At 33.6% G+C, this 17,815-nt stretch overlaps 2 protein-coding genes across 4 annotated transcripts; one reads left to right on the forward strand and one right to left on the reverse strand.

Annotated features, from left to right (window-relative positions):
• On the reverse strand, positions 843-3,742 carry LOC104761155 (protein EXORDIUM-like 3). 3 transcript variants are annotated; one of them, XM_019240171.1, is made up of 2 exons: positions 3,085-3,742; positions 843-1,576 (listed from the first exon to the last, which is right to left on the reverse strand). In XM_019240171.1, the coding sequence occupies exons 1-2, from the start codon at positions 3,598-3,600 to the stop codon at positions 1,079-1,081; spliced, it is 1,014 nt and encodes a 337-aa protein (XP_019095716.1). In that variant the 5' UTR covers positions 3,601-3,742; the 3' UTR covers positions 843-1,078. The 3 variants fall into 3 exon arrangements, with proteins under 3 accessions (XP_019095716.1, XP_019095717.1, XP_010482492.1); XM_019240172.1 differs by having other exon boundaries at positions 843-1,548; positions 3,057-3,742; XM_010484190.2 differs by lacking the exon at positions 3,085-3,742 and having other exon boundaries at positions 843-2,234.
• LOC104761157 (BRASSINOSTEROID INSENSITIVE 1-associated receptor kinase 1-like) lies at positions 12,673-15,952 on the forward strand. The gene is made up of 4 exons (XM_010484191.2): positions 12,673-13,306; positions 13,929-14,189; positions 14,294-15,157; positions 15,236-15,952. Exons 1-4 carry the CDS (start codon positions 12,865-12,867, stop codon positions 15,715-15,717), a joined length of 2,049 nt encoding a protein of 682 aa, XP_010482493.1. The 5' UTR covers positions 12,673-12,864; the 3' UTR covers positions 15,718-15,952.

Genomic DNA, 17,815 nt, shown 5'->3' on the forward strand with positions numbered 1-17,815 from the left:
AAGAAGTAAAAAACAAAAGTAAACAATAAGATTGCCTCAAATCAGGGTAAATAAGTTATGATTGTCTAAGGTGAAAAAAAAAATCCAAAAAAAACAAACATTAAAAGGACAATTATGTTAGGTTTGGATCTTTCACCTACCCTTCTTCTCACACTCACACTCCTCAAAAAAATATCTCCTTACATATCATGATTTATCCTCTTGTCTTCTGTTTTCGTTTTCTTACACTTTTTTTCCAACTTGATGGTGTCTTGAGAAAATATCTCCCAATAAATTTCAAAACCACACATAAATATTTACTTAACTATTAGACCCAATAAACGATATGCTACATTGATATATACATCTTTCTGCGCTAGCTCCAAACAGTTTTACATAATCTTGACATTAAACCCATTTACATACATAACTTAAGTTTATGGTTTACAACTAACTATGTCATTTTCGAGCTATGCGTGATGAACATAAGCGTTCTCACGAGGATTATAGTTTTAGAACAAACATAAACATTAAAACTTATGATCTTAATCTAATTACATTTGCAATTAGTATTTTCCGTGATGATCAGCCATAATCCTCAAATATGGAATAAGTTTAGTTATCATGAACATTTTGAAAACTTTTTTTTCCAAAATATTAAAATCAACGTTTATAATTGCAAATTTGCAATCATTATGCAATATCTGAATTTTTGAAATGATTAACGAAACAAAAACCAATTATGTTAATAATCAAAAAGATAACTTTTGTCTTTTGTTAAGATAACTCGTGCAAAATTCAACCCAATTGAAATAAACTCATACTTAGTTAAGCCTTTAGATATATTTCGCATTAAGACTGGATTTGTTTCAACAAAAATAAGAAAGGTAAGCAACATATGCGACTCTTTTTCACATAATCAAGCAACTTAAATAACACTATCATTTAACTAATTTTTTTAATAATGCATCGACACACAAATCCCATTCTTGGTCATATTTTTTCCACATCGTCGAGCTCATATGCAGAAAGACAAAATTATCCTTCCCAAAATACAAATTAAACACAAACCAAACCATTTTCACTTCACTTCTCGCTACTAATCAAGCGCATTGGGTCCGGTACAGTAACTAACCACGTGGCTCCATAACCACTGGATCAAATACCGCCGTCGGATCCCATTTACATTATACGTGGCACCACGATGATCGTTCAACATCTGTCCTGTGTACGAACCACCACCTCCCGTTCCATAAATACCCTCACAAAGATCCGCTATCTCAACCGGAGCCACCGGGTCGGGTCCTGCGTACCAAGCGTTAACCAACGGGTTCGTCGCCAGCTCAGCAATCTCGTGAGCTATCACACTTATCATCCCATCTACTCCGATGTCACCGTTCGGCGATTTAACCGGTTTTAATCCCGGTATATACTCCGGTACGGCGAACGGATAAGCACAGACTCCGGGACAAAGCTTCGCCGAGTTCCCAACCCAAGCGTACGGTAACGTGAATCCGACGATCGACGGGAACGTGAAGTAGTGGAATCCACAGACCTGGCCGCAAAAATCTTGGACGTAGACATCATCGGCGGTGAGGAGAAGATACAAACCGCTTTTGGGATTAACCGGCAACGGCCGATATCTAGAACCGACGGCTGATTTGATCACGGACTGAATCGATAACCGGGTTAACGATTTGCCGTGAGAATAAAACCGGTCGTTTTTTTCCTCGCCGAGACGAACCGTACCGGTAATGTTAGATCCGGTTTGGTCAGTGTAAAGCTGTACGGTTTTCCACCAACCGGAGACAGAAGGGTGTTTGGATCCAACGGCTGAGATAGAGTTGATGAACTCGCGGATGATTTTTTTCTGGGATTTTTGCCACGTGCCGTACCAGATTGGGTGGACGGTGATGTTGTTGGTTAGGACAGGACCCATGTGGTAACGGAGGCGGACGAGGTTTGATGAGCCTTCGAATTTTTTAGAAGAGCCGAAGATTTGATCGGAGCCGTTGGTTTTAGGTGGGTATGGACGGTATCCGGTAACTTGTGCCGGTGATGTTAAGAGAACCGTAAGTACTGTGAGGGTGAGGATCACCGGAACTGAATGCATGTTTTTTTTCTTTCTTTTTTTTTTCAAGGGATTGGGTGAAAAAAAGTAAATAATAATTGGAATGAATGAGAGAAGATGAAGAAAAAAATTAAAAGAGAAAAATTTGAACTGGTGGACCGACTTGTCTGAAGAGTAGAGATAGGGAGTGTCAAGTAAGGTGTATATATAGCATTATTTAATTCATTTTTACATTTTGTTATAAAATTAAAATTTAATTTGCTTTTGGCTCATTCATCCCAAAATAGAGCTTTTTAATTTGTTTGTTTTAGATGGAGGTTAAGGACTTCTAAGATTGCTTTTGGTAGCCACAATATCCTTGTGGTATGAGTTTGTATCGTTTTTGTTGTAATTNCCTCACAAAGATCCGCTATCTCAACCGGAGCCACCGGGTCGGGTCCTGCGTACCAAGCGTTAACCAACGGGTTCGTCGCCAGCTCAGCAATCTCGTGAGCTATCACACTTATCATCCCATCTACTCCGATGTCACCGTTCGGCGATTTAACCGGTTTTAATCCCGGTATATACTCCGGTACAGCGAACGGATAAGCACAGACTCCGGGACAAAGCTTCGCCGAGTTCCCAACCCAAGCGTACGGCAACGTGAATCCANTTAAAAAAAAAAAAAAAAAAGATAAGAAAACATAGGAGTATTTTCAGTTTTTTTTTTCATAGTTAAATTGTCAAACTGCTTTAGATCACACTGGAAATATTTTGGTTGGTTTGTTATAAATGTTTAGAATAAGTATATCACATAGAGACAAGCACAATGTGGTTATGAAATATTGTAATGAAAAAATGAGATTTGTATTTCAACTAATTGATTTGTTAATGGGTGAAATGGAAATTATTATTAAAGTTATAAAAAATGTAAGTAGAGAATAGAAAATAAATGTTTTTAAGAATTTAAGGAGTAGAATGTGCATAGAGAAATGGTGTCGAAAAAAAAAGGGGTAATGGAGGNAATCTTGGACGTAGACATCATCGGCGGTGAGGAGGAGATACAAACCGCTCTTGGGATTAACCGGCAACGGCCGAGATCTAGAACCGACGGCGGATTTGATCACAGACTGAATCGATAACCGGGTGAGCGATTTGCCGTGAGAATAAAACCGGTCGTTTTTTTCTTCGCCGAGACGAACTGTACCGGTAATGTTAGATCCGGTTTGGTCAGTGTAAAGCTGTACGGTTTTCCACCAACCGGAGACAGAAGGGTGTTTGGATCCAACGGCTGAGATAGAGTTGATGAACTCGCGGATGATTTTTTTCTGGGATTTTTGCCACGTGCCGTACCAGATTGGGTGGACGGTGATGTTGTTGGTTAGGACAGGACCCATGTGGTAACGGAGGCGGACGAGGTTTGATGAGCCTTCGAATTTTTTAGAAGAGCCGAAGATTTGATCGGAGCCGTTGGTTTTAGGTGGGTATGGACGGTATCCGGTAACTTGTGCCGGTGATGTTAAGAGAACCGTAAGTACTGTGAGGGTGAGGATCACCGGAACTGAATGCATGTTTTTTTTCTTTCTTTTTTTTTTCAAGGGATTGGGTGAAAAAAAGTAAATAATAATTGGAATGAATGAGAGAAGATGAAGAAAAAAATTAAAAGAGAAAAATTTGAACTGGTGGACCGACTTGTCTGAAGAGTAGAGATAGGGAGTGTCAAGTAAGGTGTATATATAGCATTATTTATTTCATTTTTACATTTTGTTATAAAATTAAAATTTAATTTGCTTTTGGCTCATTCATCCCAAAATAGAGCTTTTTAATTTGTTTGTTTTAGATGGAGGTTAAGGACTTCTAAGATTGCTTTTGGTAGCCACAATATCCTTGTGGTATGAGTTTGTATCGTTTTTGTTGTAATTAATCATAATAGCCATATTTGAAAAAAAAAAAAAAAAAGATAAGAAAACATAGGAGTATTTTCAGTTTTTTTTTTCATAGTTAAATTGTCAAACTGCTTTAGATCACACTGGAAATATTTTGGTTGGTTTGTTATAAATGTTTAGAATAAGTATATCACATAGAGACAAGCACAATGTGGTTATGAAATATTGTAATGAAAAAATGAGATTTGTATTTCAACTAATTGATTTGTTAATGGGTGAAATGGAAATTATTATTAAAGTTATAAAAAATGTAAGTAGAGAATAGAAAATAAATGTTTTTAAGAATTTAAGGAGTAGAATGTGCATAGAGAAATGGTGTCGAAAAAAAAAGGGGTAATGGAGGACAGATGAGAGAGATGGAAAAAGTGAGGTGGACAAGTAGGACCTGTAATAATAACACGCGGCGTCGTTAATAGCCGTCCGATTATTTTTTCATCTGACGTTATCGATCAAACCCTCGTTTTTGTTCTTTTGGTTTCCCCATTGCACGGGAAATCTTATTCGTTTTCTTGCAAGGGTAAATATGAAATTTTCACTCTCAACTATTTTCTCATTTTTTTCCTGAGGTATGGGACCTCACTTTTCAGAATTACTAATATATTAAAATAAAAAAATAAAAAATGGACCACCACGAGTTTTGGAAAAAACACTCTTTGTAAGTGTTTAAAAAAGAAAAAATTGATATGTGTATTTGTTATTTGTCGTTTTTGGGCAACTTGAAAGGATAGTAAATGAATAGGAATATCGTCGTGAACTAATAAGACCACTAATAACTAAATTGGCTTTTTGTTTTTAATACCCAAAAATATGTTTTGTGTTTTCAATATTACTCTAATTCGGTTTTCCATCTAAATATATATCAGTGCGACATGTTGTTCGAAGAAGTCAATGACACATCAAATTAGGCTTGAAGATAAGGCGATATATATCGCTTTAATTTTTCAACACAAACTTTGGTATGATAGCAGTTCTGTTACTCGTAGCGATTGTATCGTGTCATCATCACCAACGATAGTTTTATGTGATTGTGGCGTGCAGTTTTTCACTCCTGATATGAAGTTGATCGGACGTTAATTAGCGACAGGCTTCGGAACATGATTAATGAATTACTAGATAAATGACTAATCAACACCGGATCATTGAGAGAATGACCTTAATTAAATTAGTTGAAACCGAGTTAAACAATATACCTAAGCTTGAATATATTGAGAGAATGATTGTAATCGCTAATCGCTATCAGCAATAGTATGCAAGATTGAAAATCCTGTCACCCAAACAAGTAGGCAGCTATGATCCAGATTATTGAGGCATTTTTTTGGCTTTAGCTAATTTTATTTTAAAAGTTACCATCAACAATATAGTACCTTGTAATGAATACGATAAATTAAGAAGATAAATAACAATAAAATTGATTTAGTCACCTATATGTTTCACAATACTATAAAAGAGGATATACCATCCATTAACTCAATATCTATCATAGTTAACCTGAAAGTCTTGAACCCTAACAACAAAAAACCTACCTAGACTTGTGGTTTTACGTAGATACCAAATGTCCACGACTACAACTCTACAAGTTCAGAGCTCAATTATATTATAAATCTCAATAATGCACTAATATGGTAGGAGAAAATTTGGGAACAAGTAGCTAGCTAGAAAACCCTAACCACGATTTCTACACCATATCTATTATTCCAATTTTCTTAATAATAATAAATAAACGTCAGAATTTTCTACGTTAGTAATACATAAAAGAACAAAAAAAAAAAAAAAAAGTTAAAGAATTAGGGACACATGAGCACGGATGCTACTATATACGAGGTGGTGCTGGTGTGAATCACTGTATCCCATAAGTGCCGTAATTCGCATTTGAAGTTTTCCGATGAGAATATTTAAGCTTTGAATAGTTGTACAGTATGCTCCGGATTAAAATTAGACTAGTCTGCATTTAATTTATCATTCATCATTGCATACCAGTATGCATTTGTTGCATACTAAAAATTTTACAACTCCATACCATTGTAAATTCACTATTGGTCTGCATTTTTCATTCTGCTCCTCAAAAGCTCCATATTAATATAAACTATACTAATTTGCTCTATACCACAGTCCAATGTTTTGCATACCAATATTGCATTATCCGATTTACACCATACCGTACAACCATTCAAAACCTTAGAATTTCGGTTTGTATATTATACTACTAGTTTCACCATTTTTAAAACCATCACAAAAACAGAAAAAAATATATTCCGATAACCCAAAAAGACATTAAAAAATCGGATATTAGCTGTTCGTTTGTCCTCGTCAGCATATTCCACTAAAATCTACGAACAAAACATCGGTTTTTATCTTTTGAAAATTTTATTAAAATATTATCCAAAATAAATGTGAGAAAATAAATAAATGAAAAACAAAACCTGGGAAGGATAAGGAGGGATGGGCCCTGTCTCAATCGCGGAGCGAATTGCGCGGCTCTCTTGTCAATGTTTATTGATGTGAACACTTTTTACTTCACTTTTTTTTTTTTTTTTTTAAACTTTAAAAAACAGATTATTATTATTATTTCCTTTGTAAAATGGGGGAGTTTGTCTATAAAAATCCGTATAAAATTAATATATATATAGTCAGCAAAGCAGTAAAAAGGAATCGTACAGCTGAGATTGAAAGCTCTCTGCTCAAAATTGGTCCACTTTAAAAATTTTATTTTGGGGTTAGGGGGAGGGGGGGTCTCACTTTTACTTGGTTTACACTGACGTTACGGTGACACAGAAGGACAACCACTGACGACACCTGGCATATATGTGGATTTATACGCTGACCTGGCACAGTGTTGACTCCTTGTTTTTAATCGACACGTCATCGTAGTGTGAAAGAGACAGACGTCGCGTGAATTTTGCGGGACTTTTTTTTTCTAACTCCAGCGCGTCAAGGATACGCTCCGGTCCATCATCGATACTTTTTTTTTGTTTGGTCGTGTGCATTAAATTGGTTTCATAATGTAAATTTTGTGTAGACCACTAGACATTAGAGTTGGTGTTTTATAAATTTTTGTAACGTACAATTTGCCAATTNTTTTTTTTTTTTTTTTTTTTTGTTAAAAACCAATTGACTTTCTTCACAATGAGCTTTTTTCTTTTCACGTTTTCACATTCGTGAATAGTTCAGTATTTATCTAATTAAGATTTCTGATGAAACATATAATAGGTAGCTTAGCTGGATTGGGTTCTTGTACGATGTTTTTTTTTCAGAGATTTATATAGTTCATATGTCAACATTTAGGCTATTACTAGCATTCAGGTCTGAAAAAAATAATATTCATCCGTTCTTTACCAATGTTCAAAATGACATCATTTTATCTATTGTGTGACAAGAGCGACCTACTCATGCCCACACAAAAAATATCTATGTAAAAATCGAGTGGATACGGTGAATATATATTTATCGTGAGTTTTGCTGTTTGGACCTTTTGTATTTGCTATCAATATTTTTCACTCAAGAGTCGAGATTTAATTTGTATGTATTTGCTTATTTTGAACTTTTATGTCGTAAATGTTGGGATCAATAATTTAAGGTGACAGAGGCGTGACCCACATGAGTGATTTATTTACACTGCTTCGGTTAAACCACAAACAATTTAATTTTTGTTTGCCCAAGCAATTGAAATAGATAATGTACGCAGCACCATTAATATTTTATAAACCACGAGTAGACAAAATATTTCAGGAGATCTTTTCGACATAATATAGCTCTTGGAAACAGATTACTAGTCCATTAATTTTACTATGAAAAATCTTGTTTCTATTCTGAATATACATCTTATTCGAAGAAATCATCAACCCAAACAATTGTATATCTTCAATACATGTGTTATAAGTAAACCTTTATATAAACTAGGTACTGTCCCGCAAATATGAGTGGGTTGTTGTATTAGTTATGTTAATTCATTTTAGTTTATGTAATAATAATAAAACTATTAGAATTTTATGAGAAATTTTTTAAATAATTTGTTTAAAAATGATATTTCTGAAAAATGAGTTTGAAAATAATGTATTTTTGAAATTCTCCCTAAAAATACATATATAACAAACAAATTTTGTAAATGTCAATAATACACTTTATTAATTCAAATCATACAATATCAAAATATATCATTTATTTAAAAACTATTGTTAATGATAAAAATATTAATTTACTATGATATTCAAAATTTACCTAAAATATTTAATAATTAAATTCCAAAATTAATTTTTAGGGAGAATTAAATATATTTTCTATAAAATCATATGAAATGCAATAAAAACATCCCAAAGATTAATTTATTTTTTAATCTTTTTTTATATTCAACTTATTGCTAGGTAAAATTTTATCGAATTATTCTTTCTAGTAAAATTTTGGAAATGGAATATCAAATTGTGTTTTATATAGAAAATCATTAAATTAAAATTTTTTGAATTAAATAAACATTATAATGATCTTTATACAATTATATTTTGGATCACAAGAACTAAATATAATGATTACAATTTTTTTGGAGGTAGGAGAGAGTTAAAAATTTTATTTAATAATTCGATTATAATAGTTTATTTTGTTAAAACATTGCATACTTTCAAAAATAAAATAAATATACATGAATGAAGATGATTTTTTTAGCTTCATTCCCTCATTGGGCTTTGATCGAAATTTAGTATTGTTGAATCTGCATCTATAATTATTTTTTACAGCCACCAAAATTTTATTATACATATGTAATTAAAAATTAAAAACTAATCAGAAGACAAAGAAGGGAGGAAGAAATACATAAACAAAAAAACATTTGAACAAAATAAGATAAATCTAACAAAATATATAATCACACTCTTATCATGAGTTATGAACCCATGCAAGAACATAAACAAAACAAAAAAAAATTTAGAATTTGAGAGATGGTGGATGATGATGTGAGAATGGTTATTAAAAGGATTTCAAGGGATGGAAGTTACATTTTTAAAATAATTTATTATACATATGTAATTGAAAATTAAAAATAATAAGAAGACAAAGAAGGAAGGAAGAAATACATAAAAACAAAGAAATAAATTTTGAACAAAATAAGATAAATCTAATAAAATATATATTCACACTCTTACCATGTGTTTTGAACCCAAGCAAGAACATAAATATATATATATATATATATATATATTTAGAATTTGAAATATATTTGATGATGATATGAGAATGGTTATTTATAAGATTTCAAAAGATGGAAGTTACATTTCTAAAATAATTTATTACACATATGTAATTGAAAATTAAATAATAAGAAGACAGAGAAGGAAGGAAGAAACACATAAAAAAAACAAAATATAAGATAAATCTAACAAAATATATAATCACACTTTTACCATGAGTTTTGAACCCATGCAAGAACATAAACAAAACAAAGAAAATATTTAGAATTTGAGATAGTGGTGGATGATGATGTGAGAATTGTTATTTATAAGATTTCAAGGGATGAAAGTTACATTTCTAAAATAATTTAATTAGAGGAGTTACAGTTATAATTTATAGTGTGTTTGAATGAAAATGAATGGAAAAATAGTCAATTCATATTTATGTAATTTCAGTTACAATTTAGTAGTAAAATGTGAATTTAAATTATAGATTAATGTACAAAATTATATTTTTACTTAATTTAAAATAAATATTATTTTTTAGAAGTTGTTTTACAGCCACCAAAAATTTATAATACATATGTAATTGAAAATTAAAAATATAAGAAGACAAATAAAGAAGGAAAAATACCTAAAAACTAAGAAATAAATTTGAACAAAATATAAGAGAAATCTAAAAAAGTATATAATCACACTCTTACCATGAGTTTTGAACCCATGCAAGAACATAAACAAAACAAATAATATTTAGAATATGAGATATGGTGGATGAGGACCGACGTACTATTTCCCCCTCAGAACTATCATATCGTGCTAGTTTCCCATCGATCTTTGCCTTCTTACTAGTTCTCCTCCGGACTTATATCCTCCGACTATTTCCCCCCGAATCCATACTTCTGCGCCTATTTCTCCATCGAACTGGGTTTACACTGTTTTGAGTCTAAACCCGATAGAAACCCATGTTAAACCGGTATAAATCATGAGCAATTTCTCAAAATCATGAGCAATGTCTCTAGATCTTAGCAACCTATATAACATTAAAGAAAACATATAAATTAAATTTGAAAATAAATGAATTGCTTGTCGTAGAATATTACTCTCGACAGACTTAATAAACCTAACCTGGCTGACCCTCCTTTGCTGCACATCAGTAAGATACAACAAGCAAAAGACTCATCCTTTGATATGACCCACAAATCTCAAAAAAGAAGGTAAAACAAAAAAAAAAAGAATAAGCAATGAACGACGTCCAACCACCATATCGTAAAGGTAGTTATAATGACACAAAGATATCAGCTCAACAACAATGTCGTCAACACTAGAGAACATGGCTGGGTTTCACAACTTTGCGTATCTCCATATACTTTGTTCAATGTCTGTTTTTTTTACTTCCCTTACGCTTTTGTTTTTGTCAGTCTTCTGTTCTTCATTCACAACCAAAGTCAACTGTCGGTACTCCTGCATACATCGCTCCAGAGGTACTGCTTCGTCAGGAATATGATGGCAAGGTAAAGGAGGCTTTAAAGAATTGCATATGTAGTCTTCTTTTTTCCCATGGATGAATAACTAATGATCGAGTGTTACAAAAATACCAGATTGCAGATGTATGGTCATGCGGTGTAACCTCATATGTCATGTTGGTTGGAGCTTACCCGTTCGAGGATCCAGAAGAGCCGTGAGAATGGTTATTTATAAGATTTCAAGGGATGGAAGTTACATTTCTAAAATAATTTATTATATATATGTAATTGAAAATTAAAAATAATAAGAATACAAAGAAGGAAGGAAGAAATACATAAAACAAAGAAATAAAATTGTATAAATTATATAAACACATTATTACTATGAGTTTTGAACCCAAGCAAGAGCATAAACAAGACAAAGAAAATATTTAGGATTCTAGATATAGTGAATGATGATGTGAGAATGATTATATATGGGATTCCAAAGGGTTGAAAGTTACATTTATAATATAATTTAATTAGATGAGTTACAATTATGATTTATAATGTGTTGGAATGAAATGAATGGTCAAAAAAATAGTCAATTTATAATTTATGTAATTTCAGTTACAATTAGTAGTAAAATGTGAGTTTAAAGTATAGATTATTGTACATTATTACATTTTTATTTAATTTAAAATAATTATTAATTTTAAAAAACTTAAATGCTAAATGGACTAATAAGGAGAAAGTGAAACCTTACTTTTATATATATGATTCATAAATTTTTCAAAAAACAACAACATCAAGTTTATAACTTATAAACCCAAAACAATCACACCAGTATATCAAGGAGATCCAATGATAAAATTTGAAGAATAAATGTATAACTTATATACTATTAATCAGATTATACATAAATTGCTAAAATTAAGTTTCAATTATGCATACATAGCATGGCAAGGATTCTTATCTTACCTAGTGCTCAATAACAATGTTTTTTGGGCCTTTATCATTTTACTAGAGCCCATCTTTATTACTCTCGCTTCACGAAATATAGTTTAAAGCCCAATTTGGAGAATATGATTCGAATTAGTCTAATCGTTTATTACTACTTTTATGATTTGCGAAAATATTAAAGGAAATAAAGTAACGATACTTTTGTGAATTTTCAGCATTAATTTTGATTATTAATGGCATTAGTTTTTTTTTTGTTTTTTTTGTCAGTAATGGCATTAGTTTCTAAAACAGAAAACAATAGTACATTACAGTTTGTACATAAAAAATCAGATCCTTGAGCATTTATAAATCTTTCCTTTAATTATACTAGTGTTTAAAATAATTTATAGTTCGAAAAATGGGGACTTGTTTTTATTAAGGGATGAATGAACTATGATTGAAATTTGAAAGTAAGAAAATCGGGACCAAAAAATCAGAAACCAAATTTTAGACCCATATATTTATTTTCTATAATCAAAATTTATCACAACTCTGACAAGAAAAAGGTTTTTGGTAATTAATAAATACAATGATTAGATTTTTCAATCAGATCACATATATTGTTTCTTCTACCGTCAATAATCCGAATTATATCAACAATTAATTTACAATTATATTTTCAATAAAAAATTAATAAATTATCTTAAACACAATGACGTTTGAATGAAAATACTTATGAGTACTTTAGCCTTGATAGTATTAGATTAGTGATAGAAGAAATATTTTTTTTCGTTTTGACCAAAAAAAAATTTGTTTAGCTACCAGAAAAAAAATGGAAAACAAACTTTAGTTAAAGAGTGTACTAAATATTACAGAATTTGAATTTGTCCCAAAGAAAAACAGAAATAGAATTTGAAATATACATAAACCAAAAAAAAGAAAACAAATAGAACATGCATGCCTTCGTCAGAGTGGACCAAGGTGAACGGAAAAAAAGATATCATACAAACTAACTTACCATAACTAAAAACATTCTAAAGAGATCCAACGGTTCATATCAATAAAAACAAGATCTGACGATCAGCTTTAATCTATCTCTGGATCTTTAAAAACAAGAACACAAACACTCCTTTTTTTAACTCTTTTGTCTGAATGGAAACAAAAGCATGCGACATCTCTGTGTCTTTATCATCTCTCTCCTCTCCTTGAAAAACCGAAACTTTAAAAGCCAGCGATGAAAGAGAAGAGATAAAAAAAAAAAAGTTTAATTCTTTCTCATCTCCCTTTAAGCTTCTTCAAGCTTCATCAACATACTCTCGAGCTCAAAACTAAACCCTAGAAAGAAGACAAAAATGACGGCGACACAAATGCTGCTTCATCTTCTTCTCCTCCCACTTCTCTGCGTTTACTTCAGTAACCTAATCGGAGCAGAGCCCAACACCGACGAGTTACAGACACTGATGGAGGTCAAAACAGAGCTTGACCCAGAAGACAAACACTTAGCTTCATGGAGCATTCGTGGAGATCTGTGTAAAGACTTTGAAGGCGTTGGTTGTGATTGGAAAGGACAAGTTTCTAACATTTCTCTACAAGGGAAAGGCTTGTCTGGTAAAATCTCTCCGAACATTGCAAAGCTTAAACATTTGACGGGTTTGTTCTTGCATTACAATGCTCTTGTCGGAGATATCCCTAGAGAACTTGGTAACTTGTCGGAGCTTACGGATCTTTATCTTAATGTTAATAATCTCTCTGGTGAGATTCCTCCAAACTTCGGGAAGATGCAAGGCTTGCAAGGTTAGTCTTTTTTTAATTTAACTTTAACCTTAATCATCGATTAAAATTAAAACCTATAGTACTATTTAGCAATGTCAGATCTTTGGTTTGTGCAAAGTACTTGTTCCAAGATGAATCAAGGTTCAATTGAGATTTGAAATCTAGAAATCCGAGCTCCATGTTTTAGGGGTTTTTAGTTACTTCACTATTTCTGATAAGTATTGAATAAGTTTTGAAATGGTAGATGGACTTTAATGCTTTTTTATGATATGTCTTCGAAAACGTCATTGTCATGTCTTTTTGATAGGATTCTTCTTCTTGTAATTTTCCTCTAATGAAGAATAGTCAATAAATTTATTGCTAACTTTAAAAGATGCAAACTTTGAATTGGAACCATTATTTGCTTACTGGTCCCAACATAACATGGCCTTAAATTGAAGATACTTGTACTTCTCTTGATTTAATCATTGTTCAATAAGATCATTGATTCAGTTACTCCAAAAAGCTTTAAATTTGAGTTTGAATTAGTAGTAGGACCAAAATTCTAATTCTAGAAATCAATTCTAAGTTAACGGATGTAGAAAGTAAGACAAAACTATGTTTCTGGTATTGCTAAGCTGATATGGTCTCTATTGTTGTGTAGTTTTGCAGCTCTGTTACAACAATTTGACAGGAAGCATTCCAAGGGAGCTTGGTTCACTGAGCAAGCTCAGTGTTCTTGCTCTTCAATCTAACAAACTCACGGGAGCTATACCCGCGAGTTTAGGGGATTTAAGTGCTCTAGAGCGGCTAGATTTGAGCTACAATCACTTGTTTGGTTCTGTACCAGGCAAGTTAGCTAACCCTCCTCTGCTACGAGTTCTCGACATCCGCAACAACTCTCTCACTGGCAATGTACCTCCTGGTAAGACAACTGATTCCCTCATTCGTTATGTATATGTTAAGACTTATTTTATTTGTGTAGTGTTTCTCATTGTGGTTTATGTTTTCTTTGCACCAATTTGACAGTACTGAAGAGACTTAATGAAGGTTTTGCTTTTGATAACAACTTGGGGTTATGTGGAGTCGAGTTCCCCTCTTTGAAATCTTGCAATGGCACAGCTCATGTTGGAGCCAAGCCATTCGGTGCAACTGTGACCGATGTTCCATCCCGAGATATACCACAATCAGCTACTCTCCGGTTACCTTGTAATGGAACAAACTGTAATGCTCCTCCAAAATCTCACCAAGGTGCAATCCTTATTGGTTTGGTTGTCACGACCATTGCCTTGTCTGCTGTTAGCATCCTCTTGTTCACGCATTATCGTAGACGCAAACAGAAGCTTTCAACCGCTTATGAAATGTCGGACACCAGGCCCAACAACTCCGTAAGAGGAGGCTTTAGGAAGAACAGTGGTTCTCCATTAGCTAGTCTTGAATATACCCATGGTTGGGATCCACTTTCAGACAATAGGAACCTCAGTGTCTTTGCTCAAGAAGTTATCCAGAGCTTTAGATTCAACCTAGAAGAGGTTGAAACCGCTACACAGTATTTCTCAGAAGTGAATTTGCTTGGCAAAAGCAACTTCTCCGCGACTTACAAAGGAATCTTGAGAGATGGTTCTGCTGTAGCGATCAAACGGTTTAGTAAAACCAGTTGCAAATCCGAAGAACCTGAGTTCTTGAAAGGACTCACCATGTTGACGTCTCTGAAACATGAAAACTTGGCAAGACTTAGAGGTTTCTGCTGTTCAAGAGGCCGTGGAGAATGCTTTATCATCTATGATTTTGCTCCAAATGGAAACCTACTGAGCTATCTTGATCTCAAAGATGGTGATACACATGTTCTTGATTGGTCCACAAGAGTATCCATCGCCAAAGGCATCGCAAAGGGTAAGGCAATTACTTAGTGTTCTTGATTCCCTCCACTTGATTTTATTGTTTGTTTATGCGTTTGATGTTTGTGTTTAGGGATTGCTTATCTACATTCATACAAAGGAAGCAAACCCGCATTAGTTCATCAAAACATCTCAGCGGAGAAGGTCCTAATCGACCAACGATACAATCCACTGCTCTCAAACTCAGGTCTCCACACGCTTCTGACAAACGACATTGTTTTCTCTGCACTCAAAGACAGTGCAGCAATGGGCTATCTCGCTCCAGAATACACCACAACAGGACGTTTCACCGAGAAAACCGATGTCTACGCTTTCGGAGTTCTTGTGTTTCAGATCATCTCCGGGAAACAGAAGGTTAGGCATCTTGTAAAGCTTGGAACTGAAGCTTGTAGGTTCAATGATTACATCGATCCAAATCTTCAAGGAAGGTTCTTTGAATACGAAGCCACAAAGCTAGCTAGAATCGCGTGGCTATGCACTCATGAATCTCCCATTGAAAGACCATCCGTAGAAGCTGTTGTTCATGAGCTCGGGAACTGTAGTAGCTGTCTCTGAGAATTCTCTTTGAGGCCAGTTTGTGATGTACCTTAGGAATCAAGGAAGGGTTTGTTAGTCACCTTTTCTTGTTGTTTAGGGTTAAGAAAATGTGTTTGTTCCCTTTCCCAGTGACGTTTAAAACTGTTAGATGTGTTGTACTTCTTGTTGGTATGATTTGTTCTGGTAAGCTCTTAGAAGAAGACAATTACATTAGCTTCAAAAAGGATCAGTAGATTGAAAATAATTATGGGTACTTCGTGTTATAAACTCCTTAATAACTTATAACTCCTTCCACATTTCAAAATCTAATTACAGTATTGTCATAATAAATAAAACTCAAACGATGCTTACCAAAAAAAAAAAAAAAACTCAAACGAATGGGTTCAGAGGAAAAAAACGGAAACCAATGGGCTAAATTCGTCCAGCAAAAGTTCTTAAAATTACATTACATATTCACCCCAATCTTTCTAACATTTGATAAGTGATATATATTGATGATGGTTTGACTCATAGTTATAAAAAGTTTTATATATATTGATCGATGGTTGACTCATAGTTATAATAACTTTGATATATATATATTGATCGATGGTTTGACTCATAGTTATAATAACTTTGATATATATATTGATCGATGGTTTGACTCATACTTATAATAACTTTGTCAATTTTATTATATAAAGTTGGGATTTGAGATTCATATATTAGCATGCATAAACCCTTTTTTTTTTTTTACAAACATAATTGTTACCATTATTCATTCAATCCCAAAGGAGATAACGAATAGAAGCTCATCAACCTAATGAATTGATAAAATATGCTAATCAAACACAAGCGTACAACAAACATAGATAGATAGATTGAAAAAAATAGATCGTTGTTGATAGATCCATAGGAGCTCAAAGACTCTGACACCCTGGTTTGCGGAAATGTTTAAAAGAATTGATTTAGCCACATACGTCACCAAAATGCATTTATTTTTTCAGTCAAGGGTCTTGAGAGAACTTCATGATGGGTGACCTTTCTGGAAGTGATTGTCGAAATTGTGCGAGTGAGGACAAACACACAAGAAAATATCATTTGCTGATTTGTAAGGTCGGTAATCAAGTTTTTAAAGACTTCCAGACGTAACAAACCGGCCATCGAATATGGGTTGGTCCACAAGCCGGGAATAGATGTCAAGTGGGCCCATGGACTGAGAGTAGACATGGGATCACTAAACAATGTGGCGGTTGAAGCGTTATAGAGACATATGCTACATCATGGTGTGTCAAAGACACTTCCACGAATACATTGAGAAATTTAGCATTAGTTACTATCAAAAGATTTTGTGACGATTGAAAAAGGTTTTGACGTTTATTGGTCATCGGAGCAAGCTATTTTGAGATAGCAAAAAGACGTGAACATTTTCTCTCTACACAGGATGAGGGCAGAGCCGAGGTTCTCTCTATGGTGGAGAAGGTTAGACACAAGGTTATCTACCCAACAAAGGAAGGTGGAGGAGGTTGGACGCAAAGTTATCTTTCCAAGGGAGGAAGACGGAGCCAAGGTTCTCACCATGATTGAGGAAGTTGGACGCAAGATTCTCTCCATAAGGGATGAGGGCGGAGCCAAGGTTTTTTCCATGGCAGTCATACATTATTGTGATGATACATCATTGATTAGTATATTATGTTATCTATAAACACATTAAGCCAACTATTTTACTTTCACTTTGGCATAGTTACTATCACGAATACATTCGGAAATTTAACATTAATTACTATCAAAAGATTTTTTGTGAAGTTAGAAAATTGTTTTTACTTTAATTGGTTGTCGGAACAAGCCATTTTGAAATAGCAAAAAGACGTGAACATATTTTCTCCACATAGGAGGAGGGCAGAGCCGAGGTTCTCCTTATGATAGAGAAGGTTGGACGCAAAGTTATCTCCACAAGGGAGGAAGGTGGAGGAGATTGGACGCAAGGTTATCTCTCTAAGGGAGAAAGGCGGAGCCAAAGTTCTCTCCATGGTGGAGGAGGTTGGACGCAAGGTTCTTTCCATAAGGGATGAAGGCGGAGCCGATGTTTTCTCCTTGGTGGTCATACATTATTGTGATGATACATCATTGATTAGTA

This window comes from Camelina sativa, chromosome 18, assembly GCF_000633955.1.
Source record: "Camelina sativa cultivar DH55 chromosome 18, Cs, whole genome shotgun sequence".
Lineage (NCBI taxonomy): Eukaryota > Viridiplantae > Streptophyta > Magnoliopsida > Brassicales > Brassicaceae > Camelina > Camelina sativa.

Excerpts from the sequence above, each read along its gene's own strand:
- LOC104761155 (XM_019240171.1), bottom strand. The coding sequence starts at position 3,600 with ATGCATTCAGTTCCGGTGATCCTCACCCTCACAGTACTTACGGTTCTC. Across the intron at positions 1,577-3,084 it reads AGAGCGGTTTGTATCTCCTC|CTCACCGCCGATGATGTCTA; the intron begins CTCACCGCCGAT and ends TTGTATCTTCTC.
- LOC104761157 (XM_010484191.2), top strand. The coding sequence starts at position 12,865 with ATGACGGCGACACAAATGCTGCTTCATCTTCTTCTCCTCCCACTTCTC. Across the intron at positions 14,190-14,293 it reads CACTGGCAATGTACCTCCTG|TACTGAAGAGACTTAATGAA; the intron begins GTAAGACAACTG and ends CCAATTTGACAG. Across the intron at positions 15,158-15,235 it reads CGCCAAAGGCATCGCAAAGG|GGATTGCTTATCTACATTCA; the intron begins GTAAGGCAATTA and ends GTTTGTGTTTAG.